Raw genomic sequence first — 20,878 nt, 5'->3', positions numbered from 1 at the left:
CGGGTCTACCTGCTTCAGCGGGTCTCGGTGCTAACGGACGGCTCGGGTCTGGCTCGGGTCTACCTGCTTCAGCGGGTCTCGGTGCTAACGGACGGCTCGGGTCTGGCTCGGGTCTACCTGCTTCAGCGGGTCTCTCTCAACGCGCAGCCGCCTCCATCGTCCTCCCGTCGGCCGGCAGCAGGTCCCAGTCGGTCCCAGTCGGTCCCAGCAGGTCCCAGCAGGTCCCAGCAGGTCCCAGCAGGTCCCAGCAGGTCCCAGTCGGTCCCAGTCGCACCAGTTCAGTCCCAGTAAGACGCGCGCACCCTTCACACAAAGCGGGTCCAATGATGGAGAGTATTATGGGATGGGGACGAGCAGCGGCTGCTTTCTGTCTGCAGGAGGAAGAAGAGCGACGTCACATGATGATGCTGAGGAAGAGGAGGAAGATGAGGAAGAGGATGCTGCTGCTGAGGAAGAGGAGGAAGAGGATGAAGAGGATGCTGCTGAGGAAGATGAGGAAGAGGATGAAGATGATGCTGAGGAAGATGATGAAGAGGATGAAGATGATGCTGAGGAAGATGATGAAGATGATGGGGGGTTTGACACACTGGGAGAAAACTGAGTTTATTAAAAAGATTAAACGACTCACCAAACCTCTAAAATACCACCAGATGACATTACTATCATTGATATATATATATATATATATATATATATATATATATATATAGATATATACGTATATATATACGTATATATGTATATATATATATATACGTATATATATACGTATATATGTATATATATACATACATATATATATCGATATATACATATATACATATATATATATGTATACATACATACATAGATATATACATATATATATATATATACATACATATATATATGTATGTATACATATATATACATACATATATGTATATATATATGTATACATACATATATATATACATATAAACATACATATATATACATATCTATATATGTATATATATACATATATACATACATATATATATATATGTATACATATATATAGATATATACATATATACATACATATATGTATGTATATATATATGTATGTATACATATATACATACATATATATATGTATATATACATACATATATGTATATATACATACATATATATGTATATATATATGTATGTATATATACATATATATATCGATATATACATACATATATATATACATATATATGTATGTATATATACTTACATATATATGTATATATACATACATATATGTAAGTATTTGCTCTGTAATCCAAATCTACTAGGGACTAAACTTTATTCTACTTTCTACCTTGAGGTAAACTGATCTTTGTCCTTGATCAGTTTGGCAAGAATGTCACATTCTAGCAAACTGAGACTTCACTGTTAGCGAGGATCCCCTGTTTACCAGTATCGATCACTGAGTGGGCAATTCCTTCAACGACCTGTGGGCGGGCTCATCACAGCTGTAACTAATTACCGCCAACTCAGGTGTATAACCAGGCTGGGGCTTGTAGTGTCAGGGAAGACTCCTCGTATGGAGACTCGGTGGATAAAGACCTAGGAGTCTTTGGTTGGAGTCAAGACTCTGAGGATAAAGACCTAGGAGTCTTTGGTTGGAGTCAAGACTCTGAGGATAAAGACCTAGGAGTCTTTGGTTGGAGTCAAGACTCGGAGGATAAAGACATAGGAGTCTTTGGTTGGAGTCAAGACTCTGAGGATAAAGACATAGGAGTCTTTGGTTGGAGTCAAGACTCGGAGGATAAAGACCTAGGAGTCTTTGGTTGGAGTCAAGACTCTGAGGATAAAGACCTAGGAGTCTTTGGTTGGAGTCAAGACTCGGAGGATAAAGACCTAGGAGTCTTTGGTTGGAGTCAAGACTCTGAGGATAAAGACCTAGGAGTCTTTCGTTGGAGTCTTCGGTGGTGGCTGAGGGCGGCTGAGTATAAACATTTCTCTGTGATAATGTGTTTTCTTTCCATACCTGTGTGCACATCTACTCGTAGATACTAGAGACCGCGGACTCGGTCACACATGCATCAAAATCCCTCCTCTCTTATTTACCCGCTCCACACAGACCCAGCACCTCGTCATAGGGGGCCTCTGGAACTGCCAGTCAGCTAACCGCAAGGCCGACTTCATCTCTGGCTTCGCTATCAAGCAATCGCTGGACTTCCTGGCTCTCACTGAGACCTGGATCACACCAGACAACATCAACCCCTGCTGCTCTCTCCTCGGCCTTCTCCTTCAGCCACACATCCAGATCCACTGGTCGGGGTGGTGGCACAGGTCTACTCATCTCACCCAAATGGAGTTTTGCTCTCTACCCGCTTCCATTATTTACCCCACTGTCTTTTGAGTTTCATGCTGTGACGGTTACTCATCCGGTTCATCTAACCATTGTTGTTCTCTACCGTCCTCCTGGTTCCTAGACGTCCTCCTATCAAACTTCCCAGAAAATGGCCCCCCGCTCATCCTTCTGGGTGACTTTAACATCCAGACAGAAGTCATGTGACCTGCTACTCTTACTGTCTTCCTTTGCTCTCTCTCTCAGTCCTTTCCCTCCTACTCACAAAGCTGGACACCACCTTGACTATATGTTCACCAGAAACTGCTCTACATCTAACCTCACTGTAACTCCACTTCCTGTCTCTGACCACTTCTTCATCTCTTACTCTCTCCCACTCTTTGGAACTGACAACCCTCCCACAACGGACTCTGCACCTGTCCGTCACAACATCCACACCCTCTCACCCTCTCTCCCTCTCTCCCTCTCTCCCTCTCTCCCTCTCACCCTCTCTCCCTCTCACCCTCTCTCCCTCTCTCCCTCTCACCCTCCTCTCTGGCCTCCTCTGTTCTGTCAGCCCTCCCTTCAACCGATTCCTTCTCACTCATGTATCCTAACTTCGCCACTGACACTCTTCTCTCTACGCTGTCGTCCTCTCTTGATTCTCTCTGTCCTCTTATGACTCTAAAGGTCCTCAAGTCCTCTCCGGCTCCATGGTTGTCCGAACCGGTGCGCGCCAAGAGAGCCACTATGCGAGCATCAGAAAGGAAATGGCGAAAATCCAAACACACCAGCGACCTGCTCGCCTACCAATCTCTTCTCTCCTCCTTCTCTGCAGCCCAAAGTCTGTTCTACCAATCCAGAATCGAATCCTCTTTTTCTAACCCTAAAAAGCTCTTCTCAATTTTTTCCAACCTCCTTGACCCCCCTGGTCCCCCCCCTCCCTCCACCCTTCTACCAAGCCACTTTGTTGACTACTTTACAAAAAAGATAGACGACATACGCTCTTCATTTACTAATCCATCTTCCATAACTACACCTCTAGTAACTTCACCTTCTTCCCCCTTGTTTTCCTCTTTTATCCCCCTGTCTCCTAATCAAGTTCTTACCTTGGTAACCTCTGACCCCCCAACCACCTGCCCCCTTGACCCCATCCCGTCTCACCTTCTCCAGTCCATTGCTCCGTACCTTCTTCCCTTTCTCACCCATCTTATTAACACCTCCCTCTCAACCGGCTGTTTCCCTAACTCTCTGAAGGAGGCGGAGTCAACCCTCTCCTGAAGAAACCCACTCTCGACCCATCTGAAGTCAATAACTACAGACCTGAAGTCAATAACTACAGACCTGTCTCTCTCCTCCCCTTCCTTTCCAAAACTCTAGAGCGAGCTATCTTTAACCAAGTCTCCTCCTTTCTTCACAGTAACAACCTTCTAGACCCCCACCAGTCTGGATTCAAGGCCACTCAACAGAGACTGCCCTCCTTGCTGTCTCTGAGCAGCTTCACACTGCTAGAGCAGCCTCTCTCTCCTCTGTCCTCATCCTTCTAGACCTTTCCGCTGCCTTTGACACAATGAACCACCAGATCCTCATGTCCTCCCTCCAGGACCTGGTATCTCAGGCTCTGCTCTCACTCTTCTCATCCTACCTCACCGACCGCTCTTACCGGGTAACCTGGAGAGGATCTGTGTCTGAGCCTTGTCCTCTGACTACTGGGGTCCCTCAGGGTTCAGTCCTTGGTCCTCTTCTCTTCTCTCTGTACACCAACTCTCTCTCTCTGTCATTCGCTCGCATGGCTTCACCTACCACAGCTATGCTGACGACACCCAACTGATCCTCTCGTTTCCCCAATCTGAAACACAGGTAGCAGCACGAATCTCTGCCTGTCTGACTGACATCTCTCAGTGGATGTCTGACTGACATCTCTCAGTGGATGTCTGACTGACATCTCTCAGTGGATGTCTGACTGACATCTCTTAGTGGATGTCTGACTGACATCTCTCAGTGGATGTCTGACTGACATCTCTCAGTGGATGTCTGACTGACATCTCTCAGTGGATGTCTGACCGACATCTCTCAGTGGATGTCTGACTGACATCTCTCAGTGGATGTCTGTCTGACATCTCTCAGTGGATGTCTGACTGACATCTCTCAGTGGATGTCTGACTGACATCTCTCAGTGGATGTCTGATTGACATCTCTCAGTGGATGTCTGACTGACATCTCTCAGTGGATGTCTGACCGACATCTCTCAGTGGATGTCTGACTGACATCTCTCAGTGGATGTCTGTCTGACATCTCTCAGTGGATGTCTGACTGACATCTCTCAGTGGATGTCTGACTGACATCTCTCAGTGGATGTCTGACTGACATCTCTCAGTGGATGTCTGACTGACATCTCTCAGTGGATGTCTGTCTGACATCTCTCAGTGGATGTCTGACTGACATCTCTCAGTGGATGTCTGACTGACATCTCTCAGTGGATGTCTGATTGACATCTCTCAGTGGATGTCTGATTGACATCTCTCAGTGGATGTCTGATTGACATCTCTCAGTGGATGTCTGCTCACCACCTGAAAATTAACCCGGACAAAACTGAACTTCTCCTCCTTCCAGGAAAAGTCTCTCCCACCCACAACCTGACTATTAACTTCAACAACTCAGTGTTGGCCCCGCCCCCGACTGCCAGGAACCTCGGTGTGACACCTGTTAGTCAACTCTCCCTGACTTCCAACATTACCGCAACAACACGCTCCTGTAGGTACATGCTGTACAACATCAGGAGAATACGACCTCTTCTCACTCAGAAGGCGGCACAGGTTCTGGTCCAGGCTCTGGTCCAGGTTCTGGTCCAGGTTCAGGCTCTGGTCATCTGAGGGCTAGACTACTGTAACTCCCTTCTTCAGGTCTACCTGCTAATGCCATTCGACCTCTACAGCTCATCCAGAATGCAGCTGCTCGACTGGTCTTCAACCTCCTAAATTTACGCACAATCCTCCGCTCCTCCACGACCTTCACTGGTTACCAGGACATGGTCTAACCTCACACCAGGACATGGTCTAACCTCACACCAGGACATGGTCTAACCTCACACCCAGGACATGGTCTAACCTCACACCAGGACATGGTCTAACCTCACACCAGGACATGGTCTAACCTCACACCAGGACATGGTCTAACCTCACACCAGGACATGGTCTAACCTCACACCCAGGACATGGTCTAACCTCACACCAGGACATGGTCTAACCTCCCATCCAGGACATGGTCTAACCTCACACCAGGACATGGTCTAACCTCACACCAGGACATGGTCTAACCTCACACCCAGGACATGGTCTAACCTCACACCAGGACATGGTCTAACCTCACATCCAGGACATGGTCTAACCTCACACCAGGACATGGTCTAACCTCACACCCAGGACATGGTCTAACCTCACACCCAGGACATGGTCTAACCTCACATCCAGGACATGGTCTAACCTCACACCCAGGACATGGTCTAACCTCACACCCAGGACATGGTCTAACCTCACACCCAGGACATGGTCTAACCTCACACCCAGGACATGGTCTAACCTCACATCCAGGACATGGTCTAACCTCACATCCAGGACATAGTCTAACCTCACACCCAGGACATGGTCTAACCTCACACCCAGGACATGGTCTAACCTCACATCCAGGACATGGTCTAACCTCACACCCAGGACATGGTCTAACCTCACATCCAGGACATAGTCTAACCTCACACCCAGGACATGGTCTAACCTCACACCAAGGACATGGTCTAACCCAGGACATGGTCTAACCTCACACCCAGGACATGGTCTAACCTCACACCCAGGACATGGTCTAACCTCACACCAGGACATGGTCTAACCTCACACCCAGGACATGGTCTAACCTCACATCCAGGACATGGTCTAACCTCACACCCAGGACATGGTCTAACCTCACACCCAGGACATGGTCTAAGCTCACACCAGGACATGGTCTAACCGTACACCAGGACATGGTCTAACCTCACACCCAGGACATGGTCTAACCTCACACCCAGGACATGGTCTAACCTCACACCAGGACATGGTCTAACCTCACACCCAGGACATGGTCTAACCTCACACCCAGGACATGGTCTAACCTCACACCAGGACATGGTCTAACCTCACACCAGGACATGGTCTAACCTCACACCCAGGACATGGTCTAACCTCACACCCAGGACATGGTCTAACCTCACACCAGGACATGGTCTAACCTCACACCCAGGACATGGTCTAACCTCACACCCCAGCTCGTTCACTTCGCTCGGCTTCTGCCAATCAGCTTGTAGCTCCTTCACTTCGAGCTAAACACTCAACAAAGTCACGACTGTTTGCTGTGCTGGCTCCTCATTGGTGGAACGAGCTCCCCATTGACATCAGGACAGGAAGTCTCTACAGACTAAAAACACATCTTAGTGACTACACCTTGAATAGGGAAGGTAGAGCCGTAGTAGCACTTAAATGTCTCTTACTGATAGCACTTTGTAGTTTAACACTTTAGTAGCACTTAAATGTCTCTTACTGATAGCACTTTGTAGTTTAACACTTTAGTAACACTTAAATGTCTCTTACTGATAGCACTTTGTAGTTTAACTTTATTGAAGAAATTGTACTTTCTTGATTCTTGTTGTTCTGAGTTTGGACTCATGGTTTAATGCACTTATTGTAAGTCGCTTTGGATAAAAGCGTCAGCTAAATGACATGAAATGTAATGTAATATATATATACATATACACACAGAGGCTCTTCTTATTTTTTATATCTTTTTCTCTAAAATCAATGTTTGACTTGACAATCAGAATGAAACAAAGCAGGAAGTTAAATGTTTAATAAAACAGATATGAATGATTTATGACAACTTTTACAACTATTTGACTTATCATTGAAAAACACCATTTACTATTATTATATATTCAGTCAGAATCATGTTATTTAATCATAATTTGTGACGAGTTAAATCTAAATGAGATAATATTCATAAAGAATCATCCATTTTGACCAAAAAACAAGTTTTGAAAATAATAATTATTAATGAGAACTTTTTGTCTTCAAGTCTCTTTAGTTTGACTCAAAGTTGAAGTCAAAGTGTTGAATGAATGATAGAGATATAGAGATAGATGGATATAGATATAGATGGATAGAGATATAGATATATAGATAGATAAGAGATATAGATAGAGAGAGATAGATAGATAGAGAGAGAGAGGAGATAGAGATATAGATAGAGATATAGAGAGATAGATCCGTTGGGCTGCGTTCGTGGTCTTTATTCCACGTCGTTCATCTCGATGTCCTCTTGACATCCAGCTGTTCTCTTCTTCTGCGTCATTGGAGACGAGTCCGGCTTCTTCTTCGTTGGTGCTGCTTGGACTGAGGAGAAAGGCAACAAGAGTTCAAACCACTTCCTGTTTCAGACTGAAACTTCCTGTTGGATTCAAACGTCACCGTATCAATTTATTTATTAATATATATATATATATATATATATATATATATATTTCTACTAGAGGCATCCCTCACCTTCCGTACGCGCCTCATCCTGCTTCATGTTCTGCAGCTGTTTCAGCAGCTTCCGTTTCTTCTTCCCAGACAGAGTGATGTTCGCTCGCTGGCTCGACCTGAACATTGAACACAAACATTCACTTCCTGTCCCGCCTCCACAACGTGGACTTCCTGTCTGAGGGCACTCACGTCCTCTTCTTCAGGTGGTGGATGGTGATCAGACCCTCGTCGACCACGGCGCCGACGATCAGATGCCTCTTCCTCTTCTCTCGGCTCAGGACGCGCCGGCGCTTGAAGAGGTTGTCGCCGAGTTCCTGCAGGACAACAACAACAACAACAACAAAAAAACAACAACACGATCAATGTCCACAGCCGGGATTCAAAGCTGGATAAAAACATCCACGACCCTCAAACACTTAAAAATTAAGCTTTTTACCACTAAAATAATTATGAAAACAGGGGATGCGTTTTGACTCTGAACAAAAGTCGCTCAGTAAATATCTTTAATTCATAAAAAGATGTTTCTCGTCAGCTCGTGGACGGGCAGCACGCATTCAGAATGTATCTGAATATTACACACATTATATATATATATATATATATGTGTATTCAATATGTGTTGTTAAGTTCTTAATATGCAGAATGCCTCCTTTTACATTGATGTATTATTATTACAATGTACTCATGAAAACATTTAATAGTATTTTAATGCTGTACTTGAGTATATAGCACTGCGTCGTATCACGTGTGTATGTACAAAGTAACATCATAAATACATCAAAGGAGTTGGAGAGAAACGAAGTAGCAGCATATGGAATACTGTGGTTAAGAGGTACAAGTACCTCGAGTGTGTACTCGAGTACAGTATTATGTTCAATGTGTAAATCAATGATCAACAAAGTTAGCTAGAAGCCGTGTTTACGTTAGCTGTCCATGCTAGCTCCTAGCTCCTCGTTAACCCCCACTGCTCTTCCTCCCCTTCCTCCTCTTCCTCCCCTTCCTCCCCTTCCTCCTCTTCCTCCCCTTCCTCCCCTTCCTCCCCTTCCTCCCCTTCCTCCTCTTCCTCCTCTTCCTCCGACATTAAAACATTAAAGTCTTTCTTACGGTTTTCGGCCGGTTAATCTTCCCTCCTGGAGCCATGCTGGTCTTCTCGTGGGGGGAGTTCTTCTTCTGCTGTATTAATGACGTCAGACCTCCAGACTGGCGGCTCACTACTGCCCCCCTCTGTCCTGTGCACGCATTGCACAGACAGTCATATAGTATATATTTATATGTAATACATATATATGTGTATATATGTTTATAGATATATATATATATGTATGTGTATATATATATATATACGCACATATATATATATGTATATATATATAAATATATGTATGTATGTATGTATGTATGTATGTATATATATATATATATGTGTATATATATGTATATATACATATATACGTGTATATATATGTCATATAGTATGTATTTATACGTAATACATATATATATATGTGTATATATGCATATATATACATATATTTATATATGTATATATATAAATATATGTGTATATATACATATACAGTATATGTGTATATATATACATACATGTATGTATATATATGTATATATACATACATGTATGTATATATACATATATACATACATGTATATATATATTTATATATATATATATATGTATATATATATAGTACATCCTAGTACATCCTAGTACATAGTACGTAGTACATCCTAGTACATAGTACATCCACGGGTAACTCTTTTTAAACTTACAAGTCAATATTTGTTACTAAACGTTAATATTATGCAATTTGTCATTTGTTTTGTTTGATTATTTGTGGCCGTTTTAAGGTTAAAATAACCATATTTTTAGTTTTGGTAAATAATCGAAAAGTAATATGAGAAGTGACACCAGGTCAAAACAGTAAACCAAGTATTGTGCTGTATTTATAATAAATATTACATTTCTATCTATGTGTTGAGCTTTTCTGAACCAAAAGACTTCAAAGAGTTCAATGTGATAATAAAGACGCTGATTTCATGTTGAGAGACACTTTATTCAATAAATAACCACCAGAAACTTTAATCTGACCCAGGACAGAACCCCAAAACACAGTGTTGAGATAGACAGTAAAGCTGCAATTTATGATTGTTTTCACTATCAATTATCTTAAATCTTCTCATTTATTAATTGTTGCTTCGTAAAGTGTACAAAACACAAAGATATTCTGTTTACAATGTTATAAAAACAGAAAGTCCTCCCACTGAAGAAGCTGCAACCCCTGGGGTTCTCCACCAAACAGTATTATATTGAATTAAAGAACCAAAGGGGATCCGGGGATGAGCCCTGGGGTTCTCCACCAAACAGTATTATATTGAATTAAAGAACCAAAGGGGATCCGGGGATGAGCCCTGGGGTTCTCCACCAAACAGTATTATATTGAATTAAAGAACCAAAGGGGATCCGGGGATGAGCCCTGGGGTTCTCCACCAAACAGTATTATATTGAATTAAAGAACCAAAGGGGATCCGGGGATGAGCCCTGGGGTTCTCCACCAAACAGTATTATATTGAATTAAAGAACCAAAGGGGATCCGGGGATGAGCCCTGGGGTTCTCCACCAAACAGTATTATATTGAATTAAAGAACCAAAGGGGATCCGGGGATGAGCCCTGGGGTTCTCCACCAAACAGTATTATATTGAATTAAAGAACCAAAGGGGATCCGGGGATGAGCCCTGGGGTTCTCCACCAAACAGCATTATATTGAGTTAAAGAACCAAAGGTGACCCGGGGATGAGCCCCGGGGTTCTCCACCAAACAGTATTATATTGAATTAAAGAACCAAAGGGGATCCGGGGATGAGCCCTGGGGTTCTCCACCAAACAGTATTATATTGAATTAAAGAACCAAAGGGGATCCGGGGATGAGCCCTGGGGTTCTCCACCAAACAGTATTATATTGAATTAAAGAACCAAAGGGGATCCGGGGATGAGCCCCGGGGTTCTCCACCAAACAGCATTATATTGAGTTAAAGAACCAAAGGGGACCCAGGGATGAGCCCTGGGGTTCTCCACCAAACAACTGTTTTTTGGTTTCTGGTGTAAAGGAGTAAAAGTCTACTTCCAGGACCAAGAGACACAAGGACACCCAGCAGGATCCTCTCAGGTGTTTAATCCGGTCAGAACAGTTCATCTCAGTGCAACATGTTGCTTTATGTACAGGTGTGAACTTTGGCATTGAGAAGCAGAACGGGCGGTGGAGGAAACGGAGACCCTGAAGGCAGCACGGGGGTTGAACACAGAAGAGACGACGAAAAGCTTTGATGGGAGTCGAACGCGTCCGAAGAACCAGCAGCAGAGCTTCTTCATTTCCATCAACCACAAAACTAAATCAATGGTATATATATATATATATATATATATTTATATTTATATATCTAAAGTGCATTATGGTACAAAAATATAGAAGGTCAGCAGCACCTCGATACATTTACAAAATAAATATACCATTCAGACGAAATAAATTACCGCAAAACAAATCAGACATAACTGTAATAAAAAAAGAAAAAGCAAGGATTCACAAAGATTAAAATCTGTTGCCTCACAGAGCATCAACTACGTTGGAGTTTGTATCATATTCTGCTATATTTAGAATATTTACAGATAATAAATATTTTCCAATTTCTTTCCAAACAATCACTGAACAGAAGTCTGCGTGGTGCGTTCAGGGGTCCATCGACGGGCCGGAGGTCCTGAGACGGAGACACAAGCCGGTTACTTTCCACGAGTCACAGGATACAACGTACAGTTACATTAATACAGTAGGAGTCATGTAGAGTTCAAGGTAAATCTTTAGAGATTCTTTAGAGATTCTTTAGTTTCTTTAGAGATTCTTTAGAGATTCTTCAGTTTCTTTAGAGATTCTTTAGATATTCTTTGGAGATTCTTTAGTTTCTTTAGAGATTCTTTAGATATTCTTTGGAGATTCTTTAGTTTCTTTAGAGTTTCTTTAGATATTCTTTGGAGATTCTTTAGTTTCTTTAGAGATTCTTTAGAGATTCTTTGGAGATTCTTTAGTTTCTTTAGAGTTTCTTTAGAGATTCTTCAGTTTCTTTAGAGATTCTTTGGAGTTTCTTTAGAGATTCTTTGGAGATTCTTTAGTTTCTTTAGAGATTCTTTAGAGATTCTTTGGAGATTCTTTAGTTTCTTTAGAGTTTCTTTAGAGATTCTTCAGTTTCTTTAGAGATTCTTTGGAGTTTCTTTAGAGATTCTTTGGAGATTCTTCAGTTTCTTTAGAGATTCTTTGGAGATTCTTTAGAGATTCTTTGGAGATTCTTCAGTTTCTTTAGAGTTTCTTTAGAGATTCTTTAGAGATTCTTTAGAAATTCTTTAGTTTCTTGAGAGATTCTTTAGTTTCTTGAGAGATTCTTTAGAGTTTCTTTAGAGATTCTTTAGTTTCTTTAGAGATTCTTTAGTTCCTTGAGAGATTCTTTAGAGATTCTTTAGAGTTTCTTTGGAGATTCTTTGGATATTCTTTAGAGAATCTTTAGTTTCTTTAGAGATTCTTTAGAGATTCTTTAGAGTTTCTTTAGAGATTCTTTAGATATTCTTTAGAGATTCTCTGGAGTATTTTTAGAGTTTCAGAGGTTTAAAAAGACTTCTCATCTGGTGTTGCATTAGACATGTTTTCTTCTAGGTGCTGAAGGTCTTATATATATAGATATATTTATATATCTATATATATCAGACTACTTCACGTCAGACTCACCATTGTCAGAGACTGACAGCGTTTTACAGCAGCGCCCTCTGCAGCCCGAGCCGAGACCTCCATTCCAGGTGCAGTCCAGTCCCGGGTTGGTCCTCCAGCCTCCAGCCCAGAGAGCGCGCCCTCCTCCTCCTCTTGTCGCCCTCCCTCCTCTTCCCGGACCTCCCTTTCTTCTTCTTCTTGCCGGGTGCTTTCAGCGCGCTGTCCTTGTACGTCTGAGACTTGTTGGTCTCCTGCGGCAGGTTTGTGCCCTCCTCCTCCTCCAGCCGGAAGCTGATGGGGAGGTTCTTGGTTCCCCCGGGGGGTTTGGAGTGCAGGGTGCTGCCGGTGGTGCTCAGGTTGATGCCCAGGCCGGCTCCCGGCAGCCCGCCGCCGGCCCCGCTGCTGCCGCCGCCTCCTCCGGCGGAGCGAGCCGGGAGGTCGCGGATCTCCGCCGTGTGGACCTCGTCCAGGAGCTCCTGCAGCCACATGCGGCGCTTGAAGTCCTGCAGCGTCCGGCCTTTGTCGTGCATCAGCTGCGCGTGAGTCACCGAGCGCTTTCTGCAAGGAAGCCACAGAAGAGCTGTTTTAAAGCAAGTTTTACCCTTAAGGACACAAACTCCACTAGACCACATGGTGGAGCTGTCTGGACTCCACTAGACCACATGGTGGAGCTGTCTGGACTCCACTAGACCACATGGTGGAGCTGTCTGGACTCCACTAGACCACATGGTGGAGCTGTCTGGACTCCACTAGACCACATGGTGGAGCTGTCTGGACTCCACTAGACCACATGGTGGAGCTGTCTGGACACCACTAGACCACATGGTGGAGCTGTCTGGACTCCACTAGACCACATGGTGGAGCTGTCTGGACTCCACTAGACCACATGGTGGAGCTGTCTGGACTCCACTAGACCAGATGGTGGAGCTGTCTGGACTCCACTAGACCAGATGGTGGAGCTGTCTGCTCAGAGTCTGGACTCCACTAGACCACATGGTGAAAGTGATATACTTCCTGATATCACATATATATCACCACCAGAACCCTCTCACCACCAGAACCCCCTCACCACCAGACCTCACCACCAGAACCCCCTCACCACCAGACCTCACCACCAGACCTCACCACCAGAACCCCCTCACCACCAGACCTCACCACCAGAACCCCCTCACCACCAGACCTCACCACCAGAACCCCCTCACCACCAGACCTCACCACCAGACCTCACCACCAGAACCCCCTCACCACCAGACCTCACCACCAGAACCCCCTCACCACCAGACCTCACCACCAGAACCCCCTCACCACCAGATCTCACCACCAGAACCCCCTCACCACCAGATCTCACCACCAGAACCCCCTCACCACCAGAACCCCCTCACCACCAGACCTCACCACCAGAACCCCCTCACCACCAGAACCCCCTCACCACCAGATCTCACCACCAGAACCCCCTCACCACCAGAACCCCCTCACCACCAGAACCCCCTCACCACCAGATCTCACCACCAGAACCCCCTCACCACCAGAACCCCCTCACCACCAGACCTCACCACCAGAACCCCCTCACCACCAGAACCCCCTCACCACCAGAACCCCCTCACCACCAGACCTCACCACCAGAACCCCCTCACCACCAGATCTCACCACCAGAACCCCCTCACCACCAGAACCCCCTCACCACCAGACCTCACCACCAGAACCCCCTCACCACCAGACCTCACCACCAGACCTCACCACCAGAACCCCCTCACCACCAGACCTCACCACCAGAACCCCCTCACCACCAGACCTCACCACCAGAACCCCCTCACCACCAGACCTCACCACCAGACCTCACCACCAGAACCCCCTCACCACCAGACCTCACCACCAGAACCCCCTCACCACCAGACCTCACCACCAGAACCCCCTCACCACCAGATCTCACCACCAGAACCCCCTCACCACCAGATCTCACCACCAGAACCCCCTCACCACCAGAACCCCCTCACCACCAGACCTCACCACCAGAACCCCCTCACCACCAGAACCCCCTCACCACCAGATCTCACCACCAGAACCCCCTCACCACCAGAACCCCCTCACCACCAGAACCCCCTCACCACCAGATCTCACCACCAGAACCCCCTCACCACCAGAACCCCCTCACCACCAGACCTCACCACCAGAACCCCCTCACCACCAGAACCCCCTCACCACCAGAACCCCCTCACCACCAGACCTCACCACCAGAACCCCCTCACCACCAGATCTCACCACCAGAACCCCCTCACCACCAGAACCCCCTCACCACCAGACCTCACCACCAGAACCCCCTCACCACCAGAACCCCCTCACCACCAGATCTCACCACCAGACCTCACCACCAGAACCCCCTCACCACCAGACCTCACCACCAGAACCCCCTCACCACCAGAACCCCCTCACCACCAGACCTCACCACCAGAACCCCCTCACCACCAGAACCCCCTCACCACCAGATCTCACCACCAGACCTCACCACCAGAACCCCCTCACCACCAGACCTCACCACCAGAACCCCCTCACCACCAGACCTCACCACCAGAACCCCCTCACCACCAGATCTCACCACCAGAACCCCCTCCCAAGCAGAGGGACCCCCCGATGGTCTCAGAGCAGCTCTCCTTCATCTCTAGAAGGTTCTCAGGTCCATCGACTTCACATTTATTGTGTTTGGACTCAAACCAGCTGAGTCCTCGTTATTATTGTTATTATTATTATTGTTGTTGTTGTTCTTATCAGGTTTTAATCACACAGGTAGCGAAAGGTTGTGTGTGTGTGTGTGTGTGTGTGTGTGTGTGTGTGTGATGAACGATGTTCTGCTCACGTTCTGCTGCTCAGGGCGTCGATGGAACGTCCGAGGTGAGGAACCGGAGAACAGAGCAGGAACACAGCGAAGAACCACTGCTGCAGAACCCTCCTGGAGCAGAACATGGTCCTGCAGACACACAACACACACACATGAATCCTGCAGACACACACAACACACAAACACACAAACACACACAACACACACATGAATCCTGCAGACACACAACACACAAACACACAAACACACACATGAATACTGCAGACACACAACAAACACACATGAATCCTGCAGACACACACAACACACACATGAATCCTGCAGACACACACAACACACACACATGAATCCTGCAGACACACACAACACACACATGAATCCTGCAGACACACACAACACACACATGAATCCTGCAGACACACAACACACACATGAATCCTGCAGACACACAACACACAAACACACACATGAATCCTGCAGACACACAACACACACATGAATCCTGCAGACACACAACACACAAACACACACATGAATCCTGCAGACACACACAACACACACATGAATCCTGCAGACACACACAACACACACACATGAATCCTGCAGACACACACAACACACACATGAATCCTGCAGACACACACAACACACACACATGAATCCTGCAGACACACACAACACACACATGAATCCTGCAGACAAACACAACACACAACACACACATGAATCCTGCAGACACACAACACACACATGAATCCTGCAGACACACACAACACACAACACACACATGAATCCTGCAGACACACAACACACACATGAATCCTGCAGACACACAACACACACATGAATCCTGCAGACACACACAACACACACACATGAATCCTGCAGACACACACAACACACACATGAATCCTGCAGACACACAACACACACATGAATCCTGCAGACACACACAACACACACACATGAATCCTGCAGACACACACAACACACACACATGAATCCTGCAGACACACACAACACACACATGAATCCTGCAGACACACAACACACACATGAATCCTGCAGACACACACAACACACACATGAATCCTGCAGACACACAACACACACATATATCCTGCAGACACACACAACACACACACATGAATCCTGCAGACACACAACACACACATGAATCCTGCAGACACACACAACACACACACATGAATCCTGCAGACACACAACACACACATGAATCCTGCAGACACACAACACACACACATGAATCCTGCAGACACACACAACACACAACACACACATGAATCCTGCAGACACACACAACACACACATGAATCCTGCAGACACACAACACACACATGAATCCTGCAGACACACAACAAACACATGAATCCTGCAGACACACACAACACACAACACACACATGAATCCTGCAGACACACACAACACACAACACACACATGAATCCTGCAGACACACAACACACACACACATGAATCCTGCAGACACACAACACACACACACATGAATCCTGCAGACACACAACACACACATGAATCCTGCAGACACACAACACACACATGAATCCTGCAGACACACAACACACAAACACACACATGAATCCTGCAGACACACAACACACAAACACACACATGAATCCTGCAGACACACACAACACACACATGAATCCTGCAGACACACACAACACACACATGAATCCTGCAGACACACACAACACACACATGAATCCTGCAGACACACAACACACACACACATGAATCCTGCAGACACACAACACACACACATGAATCCTGCAGACACACAACACACACATGAATCCTGCAGACACACAACACACACACATGAATCCTGCAGACACACACAACACACACACACATGAATCCTGCAGACACACACAACACACACATGAATCCTGCAGACACACAACACACACACATGAATCCTGCAGACACACAACACACACATGAATCCTGCAGACACACACAACACACACATGAATCCTGCAGACACACACAACACACACATGAATCCTGCAGACACACAACACACAAACACACACATGAATCCTGCAGACACACAACACACACACATGAGTCCTGCAGACACACAACACACACACATGAATCCTGCAGACACACAACACACACACATGAATCCTGCAGACACACAACACACACACATGAGTCCTGCAGACACACAACACACACACATGAATCCTGCAGACACACACAACACACACATGAATCCTGCAGACACACACAACACACACACACATGAATCCTGCAGACACACAACACACACACATGAATCCTGCAGACACACACAAACACACACATGAATCCTGCAGACACACAACACACACACATGAATCCTGCAGACACACAACACACACACACATGAATCCTGCAGACACAACAAAGTACAGAGAGGGGGAAGAGGAGAGAGGAGAGAGGAGAGGAGGTGAGGAGGAGAGGAGGTGAGGAGGAGAGGAGGAGAGGAGGATAGAGGAGAGGAGGTGAGGAGGAGAGGAGGAGAGAGGAGAGAGGAGGAGAGGAGGAGAGAGGAGAGAGGAGAGAGGAGAGAGGAGAGGAGGAGAGGAGGAGAGAGGAGAGAGGAGAGAGGAGAGGAGAAGAGAGGAGAGAGGAGAGAGGAGGAGAGGAGGAGAGAGGAGAGAGGAGAGAGGAGAAGAGGAGAGGAGGAGAGGAGGAGAGAGGAGGAGAGGAGGAGAGAGGAGAGAGGAGAGGAGGTGAGGAGGAGAGGAGGAGAGAGGAGAGAGGAGGAGAGGAGGAGAGAGGAGAGAGGAGAGAGGAGAGGAGGAGAGGAGGAGAGGAGGAGGATAGGAGGAGAGAGGAGAGAGGAGAGGGGAGAGAGGAGAGAGGAGGAGGAGGAGAGAGGAGGAGGAGAGAGGAGGAGAGAGGAGAGAGGAGAGAGGAGAGGAGGAGAGGAGGAGAGAGGAGAGAGGAGGAGAGAGGAGAGAGGAGAGAGGAGAGAGGAGAGGAGGAGAGGAGGAGAGAGGAGAGAGGAGAGAGGAGAGGAGAAGAGAGGAGAGAGGAGAGAGGAGGAGAGAGGAGGAGAGGAGGAGAGAGGAGAGAGGAGAGAGGAGAGGAGGAGAGAGGAGAGGAGGAGGATAGGAGGAGAGAGGAGAGAGGAGAGGGGAGAGAGGAGAGAGGAGGAGGAGGAGAGAGGAGAGGAGGAGGAGTGGAGGAGAGAGGAGAGAGGAGGAGTGGAGGAGAGAGGAGAGAGGAGGAGGAGGAGAGGAGGAGAGAGGAGAGGAGGAAAGGAGAAGAGAGGAGAGGAGGAGGAGAGAGGAGAGAGGAGAGAGGAGAGGGGAGAGAGGAGAGAGGAGAGGGGAGAGAGGAGAGAGGAGGAGGAGAGAGGAGAGAGGAGAGAGGAGAGGGGAGAGAGGAGAGAGGAGGAGGAGAGAGGAGAGAGGAGGAGGAGAGAGGAGAGAGGAGAGGGGAGAGAGGAGAGAGGAGGAGGAGAGAGGAGGAGGAGAGAGGAGGAGAGAGGAGGAGGAGAGAGGAGAGAGGAGGGGGAGAGAGGAGAGAGGAGAGGAGGAGAGGAGGAGAGAGGAGAGAGGAGAGGGGAGAGAGGAGAGAGGAGGAGGAGAGAGGAGGAGAGGGGAACTTACTTTCCCACGGCAGCGTCTCACCCACACGGAAAAAACCCACTAAGTCACCAAAGTCTGTAGTTTGTCTAAAGTTCCCAAAACAAAGACACACTAAATGTGTGTTTGTGTGTCTGTGTGTACACACACATACACACACTACACACTTCCAGGTGATCACACCTCAGGAGACGACGTGAAGCTGCTGTTTAAGTTCAGGAGCAGAAGGAGACGTCCAGGTGTCCTCTGCTGCTCTGATGGGAGCGTCTGCTGCACGCTGCCTGAGGAGGTCAGAGGGAAGGGAGGGGGAGGAGCCATGGGCCGGGGGAGGGCCTCCATCCCGGCTCGGTGCCCACCCACTCAGGGAGGAAGAGGAGGGGGAGGAGGAGGAAGGTGGCACTCGGGCAGCACACAGGGAGCTGGAAGCTCTGGCTGCTACGGAGGCCAGTGGGCGCCAGAAACACCAGTTTAGTGTATTCATTCACAAGGACTCTGACAACTGGACGAGGTACGGGGGCTCATTGGTGTCTACACTACTGTCTGTATGAACTCCACGTCTAAAGGAGGTAACAACAACAACAACAACAAACTAACAAACCTAAACAAACCCACAACTGGACGAGGTACGGGGGCTCATTGGTGTCTACACTACTGTCTGTATGAACTCCACGTCTAAAGGAGGTAACAACAACAACAACAACAAACTAACAAACCTAAACAAACCCACAACTGGACGAGGTACGGGGGCTCATTGGTGTCTACACTACTGTCTGTATGAACTCCACGTCTAAAGGAGGTAACAACAACAACAACAACAAACTAACAAACCTAAACAAACCCACAACTGGACGAGGTACGGGGGCTCATTGGTGTCTACACTACTGTCTGTATGAACTCCACGTCTAAAGGAGGTAACAACAACATCAACAACAACAACAACAAAATAACAAACCTAAACAAACCCACAACTGGACGAGGTACGGGGGCTCATTGGTGTCTACACTACTGTCTGTATGAACTCCACGTCTAAAGGAGGTAACAACAACAACAACAACAACAACAACAAACTAACAAACCTAAACAAACCCACAACTGGACGATGTACGGGGGCTCAGTGGTGTCTACACTACTGTCTGTATGAACTCCACGTCTAAAGGAGGTAACAACAACAACAACAACAACAACAACAAACTAACAAACCTAAACAAACCCACAACTGGACGAGGTACGGGGGCTCAGTGGTGCCTAAACTGCTGTACGTCCATGTCTGTTATCTAAATCAGAACACTAAATAATATAGAAACATAGATTCTGATCAAATAATTGACCTTCACACAATGTATTCCAATAGATGTCAAGAATATGAATTAATTGTTAGAAGACGAGACGGCAAGAATACAAAGAATATACATGAACTACTCAGTTAGGTTTAAATAACTAAACTACTAGTTAGGTTTAGACAACTAGACTACTAGTAAGGTTTAAATAACTAAACTACTAGTTAGGTTTAGACAACTAAACTACTCAGTTAGGTTTAAATAACTAAACTACTCAGTTAGGTTTAAATAACTAAACTACTAGTTAGGTTTAAATAACTAAACCACTAGTTAGGTTTAGACAACTAAACTACTCAGTTAGGTTTAAATAACTAAACTACTAGTTAGGTTTAGACAACTAAACCACTCAGTTAGGTTTAAATAACTAAACTACTAGTTAGGTTTAAATAACTAAACTACTCAGTTAGGTTTAAATAACTAAACTACTCAGTTAGGTTTAAATAACTAAACTACTAGTTAG

The 20,878-nt window shown here is 46.2% G+C and overlaps 2 protein-coding genes across 2 annotated transcripts; both read right to left on the bottom strand.

Annotated features, from left to right (window-relative positions):
• Positions 1–7,166: 7,166 nt before the first annotated feature.
• c23h11orf98 (chromosome 23 C11orf98 homolog) lies at positions 7,167–9,065 on the bottom strand. Its single transcript, XM_034526260.1, has 4 exons — positions 8,962–9,065; positions 8,047–8,171; positions 7,876–7,973; positions 7,167–7,725 (listed from the first exon to the last, which is right to left on the bottom strand). Exons 1-4 carry the CDS (start codon positions 8,995–8,997, stop codon positions 7,622–7,624), a joined length of 363 nt encoding a protein of 120 aa, XP_034382151.1. The 5' UTR covers positions 8,998–9,065; the 3' UTR covers positions 7,167–7,621.
• Positions 9,066–11,510: 2,445 nt separating this feature from the next.
• pthlha (parathyroid hormone-like hormone a) lies at positions 11,511–15,578 on the bottom strand. The gene is made up of 3 exons (XM_034526517.1): positions 15,472–15,578; positions 12,642–13,178; positions 11,511–11,625 (listed from the first exon to the last, which is right to left on the bottom strand). The coding sequence occupies exons 1-2, from the start codon at positions 15,576–15,578 to the stop codon at positions 12,665–12,667; spliced, it is 621 nt and encodes a 206-aa protein (XP_034382408.1). The 3' UTR covers positions 11,511–11,625; positions 12,642–12,664.
• Between the last annotated feature and the right edge of the window lie 5,300 nt (positions 15,579–20,878).

This window comes from Cyclopterus lumpus, chromosome 23 (genome assembly GCF_009769545.1).
Source record: "Cyclopterus lumpus isolate fCycLum1 chromosome 23, fCycLum1.pri, whole genome shotgun sequence".
NCBI classification, from domain to species: Eukaryota; Metazoa; Chordata; class Actinopteri; order Perciformes; family Cyclopteridae; genus Cyclopterus; species Cyclopterus lumpus.
Note: the sequence above shows the minus strand (reverse complement) of the source record. Positions and strands in the feature narration are given on the sequence as shown.